At 38.6% G+C, this 17,450-nt stretch overlaps 1 protein-coding gene across 7 annotated transcripts in view; it reads right to left on the bottom strand.

Moving 5' to 3' along the window:
• TRIM37 (tripartite motif containing 37) overlaps positions 1–17,450 on the bottom strand; it is a 197,491-nt gene that overhangs the window by 62,034 nt on the left and 118,007 nt on the right. For all 7 annotated transcript variants that reach the window (XM_064582669.1, XM_064582668.1, XM_064582670.1 and 4 more), the window contains exons 17-18: positions 13,729–13,814; positions 3,795–3,989 (exon numbers count right to left, since the gene is read on the bottom strand). In XM_064582669.1, coding sequence (XP_064438739.1) covers positions 3,795–3,989; positions 13,729–13,814 — 281 coding nt within the window. The remainder of the gene's footprint in view (positions 1–3,794; positions 3,990–13,728; positions 13,815–17,450) is intronic.

The following is a 17,450-nucleotide window of genomic DNA, read 5'->3' as shown; positions in this document are numbered from 1 at the left end:
TGTATGAATTTGCCCTCTCATACTAAGAACCACTGAAATAAACTTCCACAATAATACCCTCCTTAAACTTCCATTTCTGATAGTTTTCTGGGCACTGCCAGCTTTCTAAAAGCAGCTTGAATCAAACCACTCCTAAACTGCAACAATGGCTCCCCAATGCCCACTATGCATCATTCCTCAGGCTAGCATGCAACACCTTCCACAGAATAACCTTACCTGACTTTCTATTTCTGCTTACTACTACATGTACCATAAAATCTGGTTCAACTATATCATCCGTCATTCATACCCTGATGCCTCTTAAAATACTCCTTTTTACAGTAGGGTGGTTAAGAACATGAACTTGCAGTGAGTCTGATACATAAAAGGTTCACTCAATATGTATTGAAAAAAAGAATTAGAGGAAAATAAAGGAATACTATGAACAACTCTATGCCAACAAATTTCTGATAACCTAGATGTAATGGACCAATACCTTGAAAGACAACCTGCCAAAAAGTGAAGAAGAAATCGACAGTATGAAGAGGCCTATATCCACTTTCTATTATCTCCAATAACAGAAGTAGAGGCAGTACTTCCAAACTCAATCTACAAGGCATTATTCTAGTATCAAAAGCAAAGATATTACAGGAAAACTACAGACCAGTATCTCTCATGAACAGAGATATTAAAATCCTCAGCAAAATATTAGCAAATTGAATCTAACCAGGTATAAAAAGAATTATATACCACAACTAAGTGGGATTTATCCCAAGTATGCAAGGCTGGTTTGACATTCAAAAATCAATAAATGTAATCCATCATATCATATCAATAGATGAGAAAAAGCATTTGACAAAATCTAATATCCATTCATGAATTAAAAGAAAAAAAAACTCTTAGTAAACTAGGAATGGAGGAAAACATCTTCAACTTGATAAAGAATAGCTATGAGAAACCTATAGCTAACATCATACTTAATGGTAAAAACCTTGAAGCTTTCCCACCATGATCAGGAACAAGGCAAAGATGTCCCCTTTCATCACTCCTTTTCAAACTGTACTGGAAGTCTTAGCTAATGCAATAAGATAAGAAAAATAAAATGAAAGGTATACAGATTGAGAAGGAAAGAATAAACAAAGAACCAAAATAAACATTGAAGCCCAAGCAAGCATTTTAATAAAAAGAAGGCTGGATCTTTCTGCAACATTAGCTTTTAATATTCTCTCACAGATATGTTATCTTCAGGGCGCCTGGGTGGCTCAGTCATTAAGCGTCTGCCTTCGGCTCAGGTCATGATCCCAGGGTCCTGGGATCGAGTCCCACATTGGGCTCCTTGCTCGGCAGGAAGCCTGCTTCTCCCTCTCCCACTCCCTCTGCTTGTGTTCCTGCTCTCGCTATCACTCTCTCTGTCAAATAAATAAATAAATAATTAAAAAAAAAAAAAAAGATATGTTATCTTCAGTTGGTTTCCATGACTCCATTTTCTTGGTTTCTCTCCCTTCCAAAGGCTCTTTGATCTGGTTCATCTTTCACACACTCAGTAAAAACAGACATTCATCAAAATCATGTCCCTGGCCCCTTTCTCATTAAAATTTTCTTAAAACTCTCTCTTCTACAATCTTACTCCCTTAGTTTTAATTATCCAGTATCACCTCTAGGCAAATAATTGTATATATTCCAGTTCTTAATTTTTAGCTATCTATTAAGCATCTCCACTTTGATATCCCACTGGCATGTCAAACTCAAGATGTTTAAAGACTTGCTCTTCCTCTCTACTATTCCCCCTCCCTTCCTTGTCACCAGCATTTTGAACACCTGGATTAAGAAAACTAATTTTTGGATAACTGAGATATTCTGTTTACAGTTTGCATTCATTTTTCCAATGACATTGAATATTTTTCAAAAACATGATTTTACCCATCTATAAAATATGCATGGCTAAACTAGAATTTTTTTTTTTTATTAAAGATTTTTTACTTGACAGAGAGAGAGAGAGACAGCTAGAGAGGGAACACAAGCAGGGGGAGTAGGAGTGGGAGAAGCAGGCTTCCCGCTGAGCGGGCAGCCTGATGCGGGGCTTGATCCCAAGACTCCGGGGTCACGACCTGAGCCAAAGGCAGATGCTTAACGACTGAGCCATCCAGGTGCCCCTAAACTAGAATTTTTTAGACATAACTGTATTGCTGGATATTTTCAAACAACTCTGACTGTTTTCTCTTTGGGATATACTCCTAGAAGTAAAGTTACGGGATTAAAGGACAGAGGTATTTTAAACCTAGTGCAAAAATTTCCTTCAGGGGCGCCTCAGTCGCTCAGCTGCGTCTGACTTGATTTCGGCTCAGGTCATTATCTCAGGGTTATGAGAATGAGCCCCACATCAGGCTCCATGCTGGACGTGGAATCTACTTGAGATTCTCGCCCTCTCCCTCTGCTCTGCCCCCACTTGCATGCACATGCACTTTCTTTTCCTTTACTTAAAAAAAAAAAAAAAAAAAAAAAAAAAAAATTCCTTCAAAAAGGTTAAACCAATGTACACATCCACCTACAGAACCAAAACTTGTCCGTTTCACTATCTTTGTAAATAACACAGGTTATAATTTAAGCAAAACCTTTGTCAAGGTGTTAACTTTTTTTTTAAGCTATTTCTTGGGCTGCCTGGTTGGCTCAGTTGGTAGAGCATGTGACTCCTAATCTCAGGGTTGTGAGTTTGAGCCCCATGTTTGGTGTAAAGATTACGAAAAATAAAATCTTAAAAAAAAAAGGCTATTTCTTTGTTGATCACAAGAACCATGTGTAATTTTTCTTTTCTTTGTAATTTTCTGTATTTTCCAAATTTTCTACAATAAAAATACCTAAGAATAATGTAAATTATATACAATGTGATAAATTTTATAAAAGTACAAATACAAAATGTACTTGGATCACAGATAAAAGGCAAGTATTTCATAACATTACTGAAGACAGCCTTTCAAATTAAGGACCCAGACTTCCAGGAAGTATACCTTAGAAAGAAGAGGCCTAAATAATCCAGGCTCTGAAATCACCACCCCCACTAGAGCAGCTCTGTGTTTTCTACACTGAAGCTCTACCTCAGACTTCAAAAAATGAGTTTTGCTGCTTTAAAGAAGCATCAAAATCACTATTCTAAATCACTGATACTTGATTTGTGTAATACTATTATTTAAGAAGGTAGGAAAAAATTGAGTATATATTAGAAAGTTTTCTAAAAAATCGTTTTTAAAATGTGGCATTTAAAGGTAAATCCTTAGCTGTTCAAAATGACTATGCCTAAGAGTTTCAAAAAATCCAGGTTTGACTATACATCTAATGTGTGTGTATATACACCATATTACAGTGACACAGATATAATTTCTAACAAATAACCTTTGCAAATAAAACACTGATGCTAATTGGTATGCATTTTTAGACTACAGAACATCAAAGCATGAAACCATCTTTTTCTATATTCCATTTAGACACAGTTCCACTTAGAAGTCAGGGAATTCATGAAAAACTCTAAGTTTTCACAAAGAGGACAACTGTGCTTCATACAAATCAAACTGTGAATCAGACACAATCTAAATGTCAAATCATATACAAACATTGTAACAGGCATTAAGACATTATTGCACAAAACACCACTGAACAATGACCAAAAAATGATTAATATGTCAATTTTATGACATATAATGAAAAATCAATTTGCTACAGAAATGTCCTGTGTTCCAACACTTAAATGAGACACTTGGATTAAAATCAAGAGTTGTTCTCAAGAATCACAGAAAAAAGTGAAATTATTGTTAATATTTTACCTGTGGGTTGCAAAAGTGAAGCAGGTGGGCGAGGCTGTAAGCCCCACAAATTTTCCATACTATTCCGGTCCTTAAGGTCCAACAAATGTATTAAAATTAACGGATCAATGTCTAATAAACTACTGGTAGCAGCAGAGCATAAATGTGCTCTTCTTGACATTCTGCTACTGGCACCCACATAGCCATGGTTACTACCTGCAAAAGAAACAGAGATGTAGAAAATGCATGCTACAAGTTTGCACAAATTCAATTAAAAGAAAAAGTAAATTGGTTAGTGTTGTTTGAATACTTGTCTATGGACCTATCTTTTAGGAGTTGGTGTGTCAACATGATGAGAAGCAGAAAGGAGAAACCAGATTGCCAGAGAGGTGAACACAAGCGTAGTGACTAAGCTCTGGCCTCATTACCATCCAGAATTCAGGAGGAACCCTCAACCCCATCCTTAGCCCTAGAAATCAAAAGGCAGTAGCATACACAATATATGCAATCAGGGTGATGAGGGAGAAGAAAAGGAGAATATGTCCTATAACCCAGTCGTCTTGAAAGAAAGACAAATCCCCATGATATCATAAATCCCAAGGAACTAGACACCAAAACAGTAATTTTCTCGAGGAGTTTTCAGACTGAAACTTGTTAATGACTGATGGACAGATAGACACTGATGAGCAATGTCATATCTGCATCACCTACACTGGACTAAGCTCCTTAAGCTAAAGAAACCGTTTGACTTTTCTCTAGTGCCTAGTACAACACCTACCAAATATTAGGTATGGAAATGGTGGTTAAACTGATCTCCCTCAATAAAACTATTTAAATGTATTCTAAAGAAACCTAAAATTTAAAAATGTTACATGCAACAAAGTCTTAAAATAGATAATATAAAAATAACACAAAATAATCAGGTTCTGACTATTCATGAATGTTTCAAAAAGATCTAAAAGGAAGTAACTTAGGAGAAAAATTCCAATTATTCAGAAGCTTCAAGCCAATTATTTACTTATATGTGTTTCATCTATATTCACATCCTCACCTTTTCCAACTTCTTCCTCTTCCTCTTCTAAGGATACCATCCTACTGCAAATTTTTCTTTCCAGACTCAGTACACCCCCCTGCAACTCCTTTTAAAAAAACAGCAGAAAACTCTCCTTTTCCTCAACTGCTACAAAGGTGCTCAGTGCATCCAAGGAAGGCGTTGGAGTGAGGCTCTCATTTCATTTGGTGACTAGCATCGTGCCTGGCAGCAACACTCAGCATTCACCTGCACCACGGCCGCCAGCTCAGGAGCTCACCTGCATCTACTTAGCACTCATCCTGCAACGATGATGAGGTAACAGCCGTAGAGGATAAGATCAATGTCCTCATTAAAGCAGCTGGTATAAATGTTGAACCTTTCTGGCCAGGCTTGTTTGCAAAGGCCCAGGCCAAAGTTAGTATCAGGAACCTCATTTGAAATGCAGGGGCTGGTGGACACCAGGACACCAGGAGGAGGTCCTGGCCCCTCTATCCCTGCTGCCCCAGCTGAGGAAAAGAAAGTAGAAGCAAAGAACTGGAATAAAAAACAAAACAAAACCAACAAAAAACTATCTGCAACAGGAATAAAATATAGTTGTGGATAGAAGAAAAAAAAAGAAAGTGGAAGCAAAGAAAGAAGAATCTGAGGAAATCTGATGATGACATGGGCTTTGGTCTGACTAAACCTCTGTAACGTGTTCAAGAAAAAGCTGAACCTTTAAAAAAAAAAAAAAAAGCAGAAAACTATCCCCTCTCCACCTTGAAACGGTCTTAACCCTTTTCCTTTACTAGGAAGTTTCCAAATAGGCTGCATTTGAGAGGAGTTTTAAACATTACAGATTGCTAGCTCTACCACAAATGCCTGAGTAAGATTACGGGAGTGGGACCTAGGATCTTTTCCTTAAAAAAAAAAAAAAAAAAAAAAAAAAGCTGCCCAGGTGGTTCTAATTGGGTAATAAGTTACTCAGTAGCCCTGTGTACTCTATCTACTGCCCTGATATCTGGTTCTTCTTTAGAAATAGAAGTTGCCCATTTTTCCACAATAAGTGGACCCATTTAACACTAGCACTCTTCAATTTCTCAATGCTCTTCTAGGCCTTCACCAAAACAAAAATTCCTTTCTTTTGTGGTTTATGCCCTTTGGCTACTCCCTCCCTCCCATGTTCCCAACCTTCCTACTCACTATCCAAAGGCATCAAAGACTTGAGCATCTATTTCAGTTTCCCTTTCTCAGAGGTGATATTGCATTGTTCTGGGTGTGTTGTGTAGGTCTTTCTGTCTCATAAAAAGTGTACGGCCTAATAAATGCTCACAAATTAATGGTGCTCCCAAATCCCCCCATGTCTCCTGAAATTGCTCACTAACCTTCCTCTCCAAAGGTAACCTTCATCCTGAGTTAAACCATAATTTTGCCTGTTTTTGAACTTTATATAAATGAAATGATACAGTATGTGCTCTAATATCCTGCTTCTTTGTTCAACATTATGTTCAGGAGATTCATCTATACTGATGTATGTAGCAGTTTATTCATTTTCATTCTTGCTGTGTGGCATCCCAGTATATGAATATATCCCCATTTCTTTCTTTATTCTATGTGGAAAGAATTTAGGTTGCTTCTAGTTTTTAGCTGCTAAGAATAAGGCTACTGAAATTCTAAGTAGATTAACTGCTCTTGAAGGTCACATGAAAACAATATAAAACACCTCATAAAAAAGCAAATGAACAGTGACAAGTTCCTTGCCTCCTGAGCCAAGCCCCTGCTAAAATGTTACACTGATCTACCCAAGTTCTTCATTTTATCATAGTGCCTGTATGCAGTAGCATGCATTCAAGGTCCTACACAGTCTAGTCCTAAACCAGCTTTTTCCCATCTTTTGTTATAATTTACATTTGTTATAAATTACATTGTTATAAATTACATACTGGCAAGGTATGAGAGTTTCCATCTCTCTATATGCTTGCAACATTTAGTATTGCCAGTTTAAAAAATATATATATATTTTTAAAGATTTTATTCAGAGACACAGCAAGAGAGGGAACACAAGCAGGGGGAGTGGGAGAGGGAGAAGCAGGCTTCCCGCGGAGCAGGGAGCCTGATGCGGGGCTCCATCCCAGGACCCCGGGATCATGACCTGAGCTGAAGGCAGACGCCTAACAACTGAGCCACCCAGGCGCCCCTTAAAAAATATTTTTATATATTAGCTGCTACAATGGGTATGCAATGGTATTTTATTGGATTTTTATTTGGCATTTCCCAAAAAAAATAAAGAAAAATGAGCCTCAGAGATCTGTGGGATCTCATCAAATGTACCAACATATATATAACGGAAGTCACAGAAGAGCAAAGAGTACAGACGAAAGAAAAATGGTTGAAAATTTCCAACGTACGATGAAAAATGTTAATCTAACACATCCAAAAAGCTCAGCTCAACAAACTCTATGTAAGATAAATAAACTCAAGAGATCCACACTGGGACACATCATCAACTTCCATTTCTCTGATAAAAGAGTTTGAGTACTTTTTAAAATGTGCACTGGCCATCTGGATAGCCTCTTCTGTGAAGTGTCTATTCCAGTCTTTTGTCCCTCTTTTTTTCCTAGGAGGTAGTCTTATCTTTTTCTTATTGATTTACAGAAGTTCTTTATATACTATGGAAAGTTTTAGAAATTTTTAATTTACTCTGATTAATAAAAGTTATGTTTTTTTAAAAGAAAAAATCAATGCATCTTTCTAGAACAGACTATACACCTGAGATCTTCTAAGCAGTTAGATATTACGGGTCTAGAGATCAACACATGATTGTCCCACAGGTCTCTTAAAATCAACACTGATCAAACTGAATATATTATGTTCTGCTCCTAGACTATCTTATGTAAGTGCACAGCCTAACCTAGAAACCTTAAGGAATCATCCCCATATATCCACCAAATCCATCCCATCCAGTTAGATTCCCAAGTCCTATAAATTCTTTAACATCTTTCAACAAATTTCATCTCCACCCCTACTGCTATTGCCTTAGCTTAGGCCCTCATAATTCTCCCTCCTGAAACATTTCAGTAGTTTTCTAACTGATCTTGTCTTTTGATTCATCTTCCACTATGTAACCAAATCTGACCAATGTTTCTTTTAAAGACCTTTAATGGTTCCACAGAATAAAGTCCAAAATCCTTAGCCTAGCAAATGAGACTTTCCATTACCTGATTTTGCTTCTTGCTTACCAATCTCACATTGGCCTGCCCCATCTAAAGTCTCAACTATTTGAAGTTTCCTAAAAGAACAGTGCTGCATCTTTTCCCTGGAATGCCTTTGCTCTCTTATCTCATTATTTCCCTGCAACTCTAATGAACTCTTAGCTCTTCTTTCAAGAACAAAATCAAGCATCACTCCCTTTCTAAAGCCTTTCATCCATTCCTAACAAGCTGTTCTATTTTTGGTGTCACCCTGTATTTACATCTATAATCACAAAGTTCTGTAATGACTAATGCTACATTCTCATTTTGGAGATGATGCTCATTCATCTCATAATCCTAGTGAACAACACAATGCCTGATACCTACTGGGCATTCTTTAAACATTACTGGAACAAGTAACCTTAAAAATTCTTAACCTGGGGATGCCCAGGTGGCTCAGTCAGTTAAGTGTCTGCCTTCGGCTCAGGTCATGATGCCAGGCTCCTGGGATTGAGTCCCGCATCAGGCTCCCTGCTCAGCGGAGAGCCTGCTTCTCCTTCTGCCTGCCACTCCCCCTGCTTGTGCTGTCTCTCTCTGATAGATAGATAGATAGATAGATAGATAGATAGATAGATAGATAGATAGATAGATAAAATCTTAAAAAAAATCCTTAACCCGAAATAAGTAACAAATGTTGTAATAACCTACACACTGTCAATTTACAAGTGCTAGAATATTGCTAGAATCTTTTAGTTATCAAGTATTAGGTTTCATAAATCACACATGTGAGGCAAATATAAAACAGATGTTTCCTATTCAGTTGATTCAACTAGCTAATGTTCTAGATTAGAATGATACTTTTTGCAGGCACCTGGGTGGCTCAGTTGGTTAAGCATGTGCCTTCGGCTCAGGTCATGCTCCCAGGGTTCTGGGATAGAGACCCGCATCGGGCTCCCTGCTCAGCTCACAGCATGCTTCTCCCTCTCCCTGCCTCTCCCCCTGCTGTGCGCGCATGCACGCACTCTCTTTCTCTGTCAAAATCTTAAAAAAGAATACTTTTTATTTAGAATGATACTTTTTCAGCACATAATTTTAAGCATAAGTTTTTCTTGTAACTAAGCCAAAATAACTGAATAAACTAAGCAATTCTTGAGGGAAGAGGAACCTGAATCATTAAATAATTATTTCAAGCTATAGCCTTATTTAAAATAACCTATACAATGAAATTAAGTAAATATTATTTTACTTCATACCTAGGTTCTGTGTAAGAAAGATCTTCTACTTAATGGACAACTTAACATCTTAATTGACATAATTCTTAGATGATAGTATGGTTCTGAAATATGAATCACAACAGGCTTGAAATGGACCTTCCATAATTAACATATAACAATAAATCATTCCACACTCAGCCCCACCTCACCCTTAATTCAGCTTTTATTTTCTTCTTTATATATTTTAAAACTTTTCATTTTACAAGTTTTAGGTTTATAGAAAAGGTGCAAAGATAATTCAGAGCATTCCTATAAATCCCATGATCCACTTTACCACTGTCAACAGCTTTCATCACTATGGTACATTTATCACAACTAATGAATATTGGTATGTTATCATTAACTAATAAATTCTGTACTTTATTCAGATTTCATTAATCTTTCCCTAATGTACTTGTGTCCCATGGTCCCATCCAGACCATCAAATTACATCATTTCTCCTTATGTTCCTCTCGTCTGGGGCAGTTCCTTAGAATTTTCTTGCTTTTGATGACCTTGACAGTTTTGAAAAGTACTGGTCAGATATTTTGTAAGATGTCCCTCAACTGGGATTCACGTGGTGTTTTTCTCATGGTTAGATTGTGTTTATGGGTTTTGGGAGGATAACACCATAGATGTAAAGTACCATTCTCAACACATCATATCAAGGGTACCTGCTATCAACATGACAACATGGATGATGTTAAATCTGATAACCTGGCTAAAATAATGTTTACCAGGTTTCTCTGGTATAAAGTTACTTTTTCCCTTTCTAGACTGTATTATAATGGAAGCAAGTCACTAAGCATAGCCTTTAGGGGTAAGGGAGTTATGTTCCACCTCCTGAGAAGGCGATATCTAAAGAAATTTGCAATTCTTTTGTATGTGTACTGTCTTACATATCTTAGCTATCTGTTCATACATTAATTCACCTTTAGATTATAAATTACTTAAGAGTAAGTCTTTTTCATTGTATTTTCCAGAAATCTTGATATAGGCATTCAACAAATGTCTACAAATATTTAAAATTCCCAAAAGCAAGTAATAAAAATTAACAGGGTATGATTCACTACTGTATCCTCAGCACACACAATTTAGTGTCTGGATTATAATAGGTCCTCAAAAACTACTGAACTAATAAATTACAATTTTGGAATTACAGAACATACGCATCATGAGAACAGAGATGTCTTTTTATTCAATACTGTAGCTTTGGAAAGTAAAACAGTATACAGTTCCAGTTAAGTAGCCAGTAAATATCTGGTGGATGAATGAAGAAATTGAAAAAATTAACATTTTGTTTATCCACTACCCAGTATGTGTAAAAATGTTTCATATTATAATTTCCCTATAATACAGTTTAAGAGAGGAAATGATAGATTTAATGAAGAAAAAATACCTGCAAGTTTGAAAAATATTCAGTAACCTTGACTCAGTACACCCATCTTCCATTTTATACCAAGATAGCTTCCGAATTTTTCTATGCTATTTAAAACTCTGAAAACTACACTCAACACTTAGTAAAATAAAGTGTATTCAGGGCGCTTGGGTGGCTCAGTTGGTTAAGTAACTGCCTTTGGCTCAGGTCATGAACCTCGGGTCCTGGGATAGAGCCCTACATCAGGCTCCCTGCTTAGCAGGGAACCTGCTTCTCCCTCTGCCTCTGCCTGCCACTCCCCCTGCTTGTGCTCTCTCTTCTCTCTCTCATTCTCTCTGACAAATAAAATCTTAAAAAAATAAATAAATAAAGTGTATTCATTCAATATTTATCTGAAAAATATTAAATGATCCCTTATTATATTGTGTTAAATGCCAGGGATACAAAATTAAGATGCATATTATTTCTTTGCACAGAGCTTCATGGAGCTCAGTGATAAAAGGGAAAATAGGCAGCTAAATAAGTAATTACAATATTGTTTAATATATATTCTAATAGGTTAACTTGAGAGAGCAGAAAAAGATACACAGAGCACACAGTTGAGGAGGGCTTCCAGGAATAAAATACAACCAAAGTGAAGAAAAAATAGGAGTTGACTACACCCAGCATGAGAAGATAGAAGGGACATGTTAGGAAGCACATTTGAGGGGAAGCACATTTCTTTCCTCTGGGCTAAAAAATGACACAGGTGAGTGCGAGAGAGGTAAGGCTAAAGAAGTGAGTAGGAGCCACCATATGAAAGGCCTTCTGTACCATTCCTTAAGTGAATGGAATCCAATAAAGAGTTTTAAAGTAGAGGAGTGACATGATCAGATATAAATTTGAAGGAAAAAACCCAACTCATCCTGAACTCATGCTGTGGGAAACAGAATGGAAGGGAACAATAATGGATACAAGGAACCCAGATGGGAGGCTGTTTTTTTTGTTTTGTTTTGTTTTTTTAAAGATTTTATTTATTTATTTGACAGAGACAGCAAGAGCAGGAATACAAGCAGGGGGAGTGGGAGAGGGAGAAGCAGGCTTCCCGCTGAGCAGGGAGCCCGATGTGGGACTCGATCCCAGGACCCTGGGATTATGACCTGAGCCGAAGGCAGACGCTTAACGACTGAGCCACCCAGGCGCCCGGGAGGCTGTTTTGAAAGACAGTGGCCTAGACTAGGAATGGCAAAGGAATGGGAAGTAACAAATGAATTCATGCACTGTTTAGGAGGCAGAATCAACAGATTTGGGTAATGTATTAAAAGGCAGAGTCTGAGTGAGGGGAAAAGATGAAGATGTATAACACTATCAATCACTAAGATGATGAGCTATTACTGACAGGCAGGATGGCATACAAAGATAATGATTTCTGTTTGTAAGATGCTGAGTCTGATAACATCAAAACCTGACTGCTGGGGTGCCTGGGTGGCTCAGTCCTTAAGTGTCTGCCTTCGTCTTGGGTGATGATCTCAGGGTCCTGGGATGGAGCCCGCATTGGGCTCCCTGCTCAGTGGGAAGCCTGCTTCTCCCTCTCCCATTCCCCCTGCTTGTGTTCCCTCTCTTTCTGTGTCTCTCTCTGTCAAATAAAATCTTAAAAAAAACAAAAACAAAACCAAAAAACCAGACTGCTACATGGGTCTGGAAGTCATGAGAAAAATAAAGGCTAGAGATAGAACTTGGAGAGTAATCAGTATATAGATAGAATTGAAATACAGGCATAAATGAGATCACCTAGAATAAAGTGAGGAGTAGGAAGAGTACAAAGCATGGGTGGAAGTTGAAATGCTGAAGACTAATGTTTAAGAGGTGCTAAAACATGCTATAGAATATGCCAGTGTTTGTATCAAGGGCAACATCAATAAAGCAGAAGCAGTACAGAGCTAGCTTATAATTCTTCTAACCAAGATTAAACAGGTCCATGGGGCGCCTGGGTGGCTCAGGCGCTGGGTGTCTGCCTTTGGCTTGGGTCATGGTCCCAGGTCCTGGGATGGAGCCCCACATCGGGCTCCCTGCTCAGTGGGGAGCCTGCTTCTCCCTCTCCCACTCCCCACTGCCTGCTGCTCCCCCTACTTGTGCTTGCTCTGTCAAATAAATAAATCTTAAAAAACAAAACAACAACAAAAAATAGGTCCAAGAACACAAAAGAAACACACACTATTTGAGTCACTTCATCCCAAGAGGAGCAGGAGCAGTGTGGTCTGGCAAAAAAAAAAACCAAAAAACAACAAAAAACCAAAAAAGCAATACAAGAAAAAAATGATGTGAAGTTCTAGTCTGGCTCTACCAACAACTACTTATGAGACCTAGGCAATTAAATCCCAAGTTTGAGAGCTCAACTTATGCTCTCAAAAGGTCCTCTATGGGGCACCTGGGAGGCTCAGCTGGTTAAACAGCTGACTCTTGATTTCAGCTCAGGTCATGATCTCAGGATCATTGGGATTGGGCCGCACATCGAACTCTGTGATCAGCAGGAAGTCTGCTTGGGATTCTCTCCCTCTCCCTCTGCTCCCTCCCCCTGCACGAATATGCAAATACACTCTCAAATAAATAAATCTTTAAAAAAACAAAAGGTCCTTTGTAAGTCACATTCCATGAATCTATTCAGATTATTCTATAGTCAAATTAGATATACAAACAAGACTTATATATCCTAAAAGGATAGTATATGATTGTAGAGAAGACCATGAGCTTTGGATTCAGACAAACCCAAAACTCTAATCCCTAAATTTAGTAAATTTCATTTACTAATTGTGAATGATAGCAAGGTGCTTAATTTCTCTACCAATCTGTATAGCTATAAAAAGCAGGCAATATTAAAATCTATCTCACAGAATGTTGTAAGTTAATGAGATAAGGTACACCTGAAGTGCTTTTGCCCAATGCCTGGTACATAAGAACACTTACCAAATGTTAGCTATTATTACTATTTCAAATACACTCTAAGATATGTGTACACACACACACTATATAGCACTTCCAATACCACGGGCCATGTAGAGCAGTGGCTGCCATAAAATAAAATATGATACAGTCAGAGAAGAGGAAAGAGAAGATGCAAGCTGATGCATCTTGTCCTCTATACCTGGTGGTCCTGCAGCAGCTGCATCTTCCATAAGTTCTCCCTCTTCTAATTCCATGTTGTTGTATTCCACATCATTTTCTCCAGACCTAAGAATATACAAAATTCATCATTCCTACAGAGTAGGGACAATTAAAATTATTTGCCACACCTCAATGAATTTTATAACAGTAGTGCATAGCTTTCTGCTGTGAAATAAGATGGGATATATTTCTCAATACAAAAATGAGGAAAAGACTTTTGTCATTATCACATGTATGGGTAGTGTTCATGTTCAAACTACCTTTTAAAAATACTAAGGTTGGCAACATTTAATTTTTAAAATAGAAAATCTGAGAACCATTGTAAGCAGAAGAAATTATAGCTTCAAACACCACATTTTAAGGTTTAAAAAAAAAGAAAAAATGATCAAATTACTACATATGATTAAATATTATTTTCTTGGGGCACCTGGGTGGCTCAGTCAGTTAAGCGTCTACCTTTGGCTTAGGTCATAATCTCAGGGTCTTGGGATGGAGACCTGCATCAGGCTCCCTGCTCACTGGGGAGTCTGCTTCTCCTTCTCTCTCTGCCCTTCCCCCTGCTCATGCTCCCTCTCTATCTCAAATAAATAAAATCTTAAAATATTTTCTTAAAATGATATTTCAGAAAGAGGGCATTACCTCCTACCAAAGTTGTCAAAGTCTCTCCTATCAAAAAACACTATTACCTTCTTTTATTTTTAATTAAAAAAATTTTATTTACTTATTTAAGTAAGCTCTATGCCCAGTGTGGAGCTCGAACCCAAAACCCTGAGATCGAGTCACATGCTCTACCAACTGAGCCAACCAGGCAACCCACTATTACCTTGTTCCCAGCTTGGAACTCTGCAGACCTGCTCCATTGACACCAGTAAAAATTATTTTTAAAACAGTCATCAAGAAAATGTGCTAAAATCTGGTAAAAACAGTGAGTCTGAGGTACTTAAACAAGGACTACTTGCTCTTTCTTCCCCTCCCAATTCAGTGATACAGAAATTCCACTCTAGACTGGCACAGCCAAGAACATAGGCCTCCCAAAAGAAGGGCTTATTTCCAGGCGGGTAAAACATCAGGATTTCTCCTCCTGCCCCTAGCTAACAGATGCTGACACTAAGGTCAGGTAAATGTGATCAAGTAGGAGGATACCTTTCTTCCATCCAGACCCAAGGCTCCACCCTTGGGTGCAGCATACTGAGAATACTGGGGCCTGAATCAGTATGCCCCAATACACTCATAAATGGAGGTCCTAGGCATGAGAAGACAAGCTGAGAAGATCTCAGGGTACAGTTTCTAACTCCCCCACCCCCACTGGTTCAACTACTAAAACAGGAGAAATTAGCACACCTTTGTCCTCAGTCTAGCTTCAGAGTTCTGACTTAGATTTTCCCTGGAGGAGGAACCAGACTGAAAAACAGCCACAGAGAAATATACAGCATAAAAAAATACTCTCAAATGGAATCCCAAAAAAGATAAAAAGAATTACACATCATGGCAGAGTGGGATTTACCTCAGGAATGCAAAGTTGGTTTAAAATCCAAAAATAAGCTAACATGTCATGCTAATAAAGAAAAACTACACAATCATCTGAATAGATGCTGAGTTTAATATATTGTTTAGATGATAGATAGAAAGATAATTTGACAAAAATCCAACACACTTTTACAATAAAAGCATTCAACTAACCAGAAATAGAAGGGAACTTCCTCAACCAGATAAAGAGCATCTACAGAAAACCCACAGCTAACACCATACTTAATGGTGTAGTTTCCCTCTAAGATCAGGAACAAGACAAAGATGTCCACTCCTACCAGTTCTATTCAACATTCTACTGGACAGTCTAGCCAGTGAACTTAGAAAAGAAATAAAAAAGTATCCAGTAAGGGGGTGCCTGGATGGCTCAGTTGGTTAAGTGTCCAACTCTTGATTTCTACTCAGACCATAATCTCAGGGTTGTGGGACTGAGCCCCACATGGAGTTCCCTGCTCAGCACGGAGTATGCTTAAGATTCTCTCTCTCCCTCTCCCCCAACCCACATGCACACACGTGCTCTCTAAATAAATAAATCTTAAAAAAAAAAAAGCGGGGCACCTCGGTGGCTCAGTTGGTTAAGCAACTGCCTTCGGCTCAGGTCATGATCCTGGAGTCCCGGGATCGAGTCCCGCATTGGGCTCCCTGCTCGGCGGGGAGTCTGCTTCTCCCTCTGACCCTCCACCTCTCATGTGCTCTCTCTCATTCTCTCTCTCTCAAATAAATAAATAAAATCTTAAAAAAAAAAAAAAGCATCCAGTAAGTAAAACTAAGTCTATTTACAGAAGCCATATTGTATACAGAAAAACTTTAAAAATTCACTAAAAAACAATTAGAACTAAAAAATGAATTGGCAAGGTTGCAGAACACAAAACTCAACTGAATTTCCACATACTTGCAAAGAACAATCCAAAAGGGAATTTCTAAAAAATTAATTAAAAATTAATAGTATAATAGTATAAAAATAATACTTAGGAATGATTTAACAAAAGAGGTGTTAAACATATACTCTGAAAAATACAAAACACTGTTGAAATATTAAAAACTTCCACTTGGCAAAAGATTCTTTAAGAAGAAAAAACAAGAGCACAGGAAAAGGAAGATAGTGGAGGAGTTGGAAGACCCTCAGTTTGCCTACCCCATGAATAAACTAGATTAACTATCAAATCATCCTCAGTATCCTAGAGCTCAACCTGAAGACTGGCAGAACAAAGTCCACAACCAAAGGTAGATTAGAGGTTACACAGAAAAAGGTAGTTGCAGTTTGGGAGAGAAATAGATCATGGTCTCTGTGATGGGGAGGGAGTAGCAGTTGTACAAAAGGGTGAGAAACAGACTATCACACAGGGGAGCCCACACAGGGAAGACATCCTCATAGCAATTGACTTAGAAAGTGAGGGGGGGTGCCTGGGTGGCTCCGTCATTAAGCATCTGCCTTAGGCTCAGGTCATGATCCCAGGGTCCTCGGACTGAGCCCTGCCTCAGACTCCCTGCTTCTCCCTCTGCCTGCTTGTGTGCTCTCTCTCTGTGTTAAATAAATAAAATCTTTAAAAAAAAAAAAAGAAAGAAAGAAATTGAGAGGGGCCCAATTTTGTGAGTTCTTGCAACCAGTGGGCTTAAAGCCTAAAGTTCTAAAGGTCAGCAGGGTGGGAAGGGATAGAGCCCAGAGGGCATAGGGGCATTAGGGCTGCTCTTGGGAGAGAAGGCAGGCAAACAGCCCATGGACATACAGCACAGAAACAGTGAGGAACACAGTGGGGTGCACACAGTGGGGAAGTTATTTGCTCATCGAAGCGCCTGTCCCAGACAGGCAGCATTCACTGAGTGACCCCTCCAGGAAGAAAGAAACTGGCTGGTGTCATTTCCTTCTCCAGCCCCTCAGCATAAATAGAAAGCCACCTGTAGGAACCAGTACAGCACCAACACTCACCACCTAGCTTGCTTATATCAAGCCCCCTACCCTAGTGCTCCAGAAGAACCATCCTTCCCAGTTATGCTTCCCTCAGTCCCAGAAGACCAACCCAAAGCCCTGCCCACACCATGCCTCCCGACTGAGGAGTCTTGCCAGGCCTCAGTTCCAGTGGTGGTGGCAACAGGTCTCATTTCACACGCGGATCAGAGCATACCTAGTTAAAACATGCCACATTCAGGCCAGGGACCAAACACTACCCACAAGAG

The sequence above is a fragment of the Mirounga angustirostris genome, unplaced genomic scaffold, assembly GCF_029215605.1.
Source record: "Mirounga angustirostris isolate CCGP_5_RB_7025 unplaced genomic scaffold, mMirAng1.0.hap1 SCAF_17, whole genome shotgun sequence".
In the NCBI taxonomy this organism is placed as follows: Eukaryota; Metazoa; Chordata; class Mammalia; order Carnivora; family Phocidae; genus Mirounga; species Mirounga angustirostris.
The sequence above is the reverse complement of the archived record's forward strand: the minus strand, read 5'-3'. Positions and strand labels throughout refer to the sequence as shown.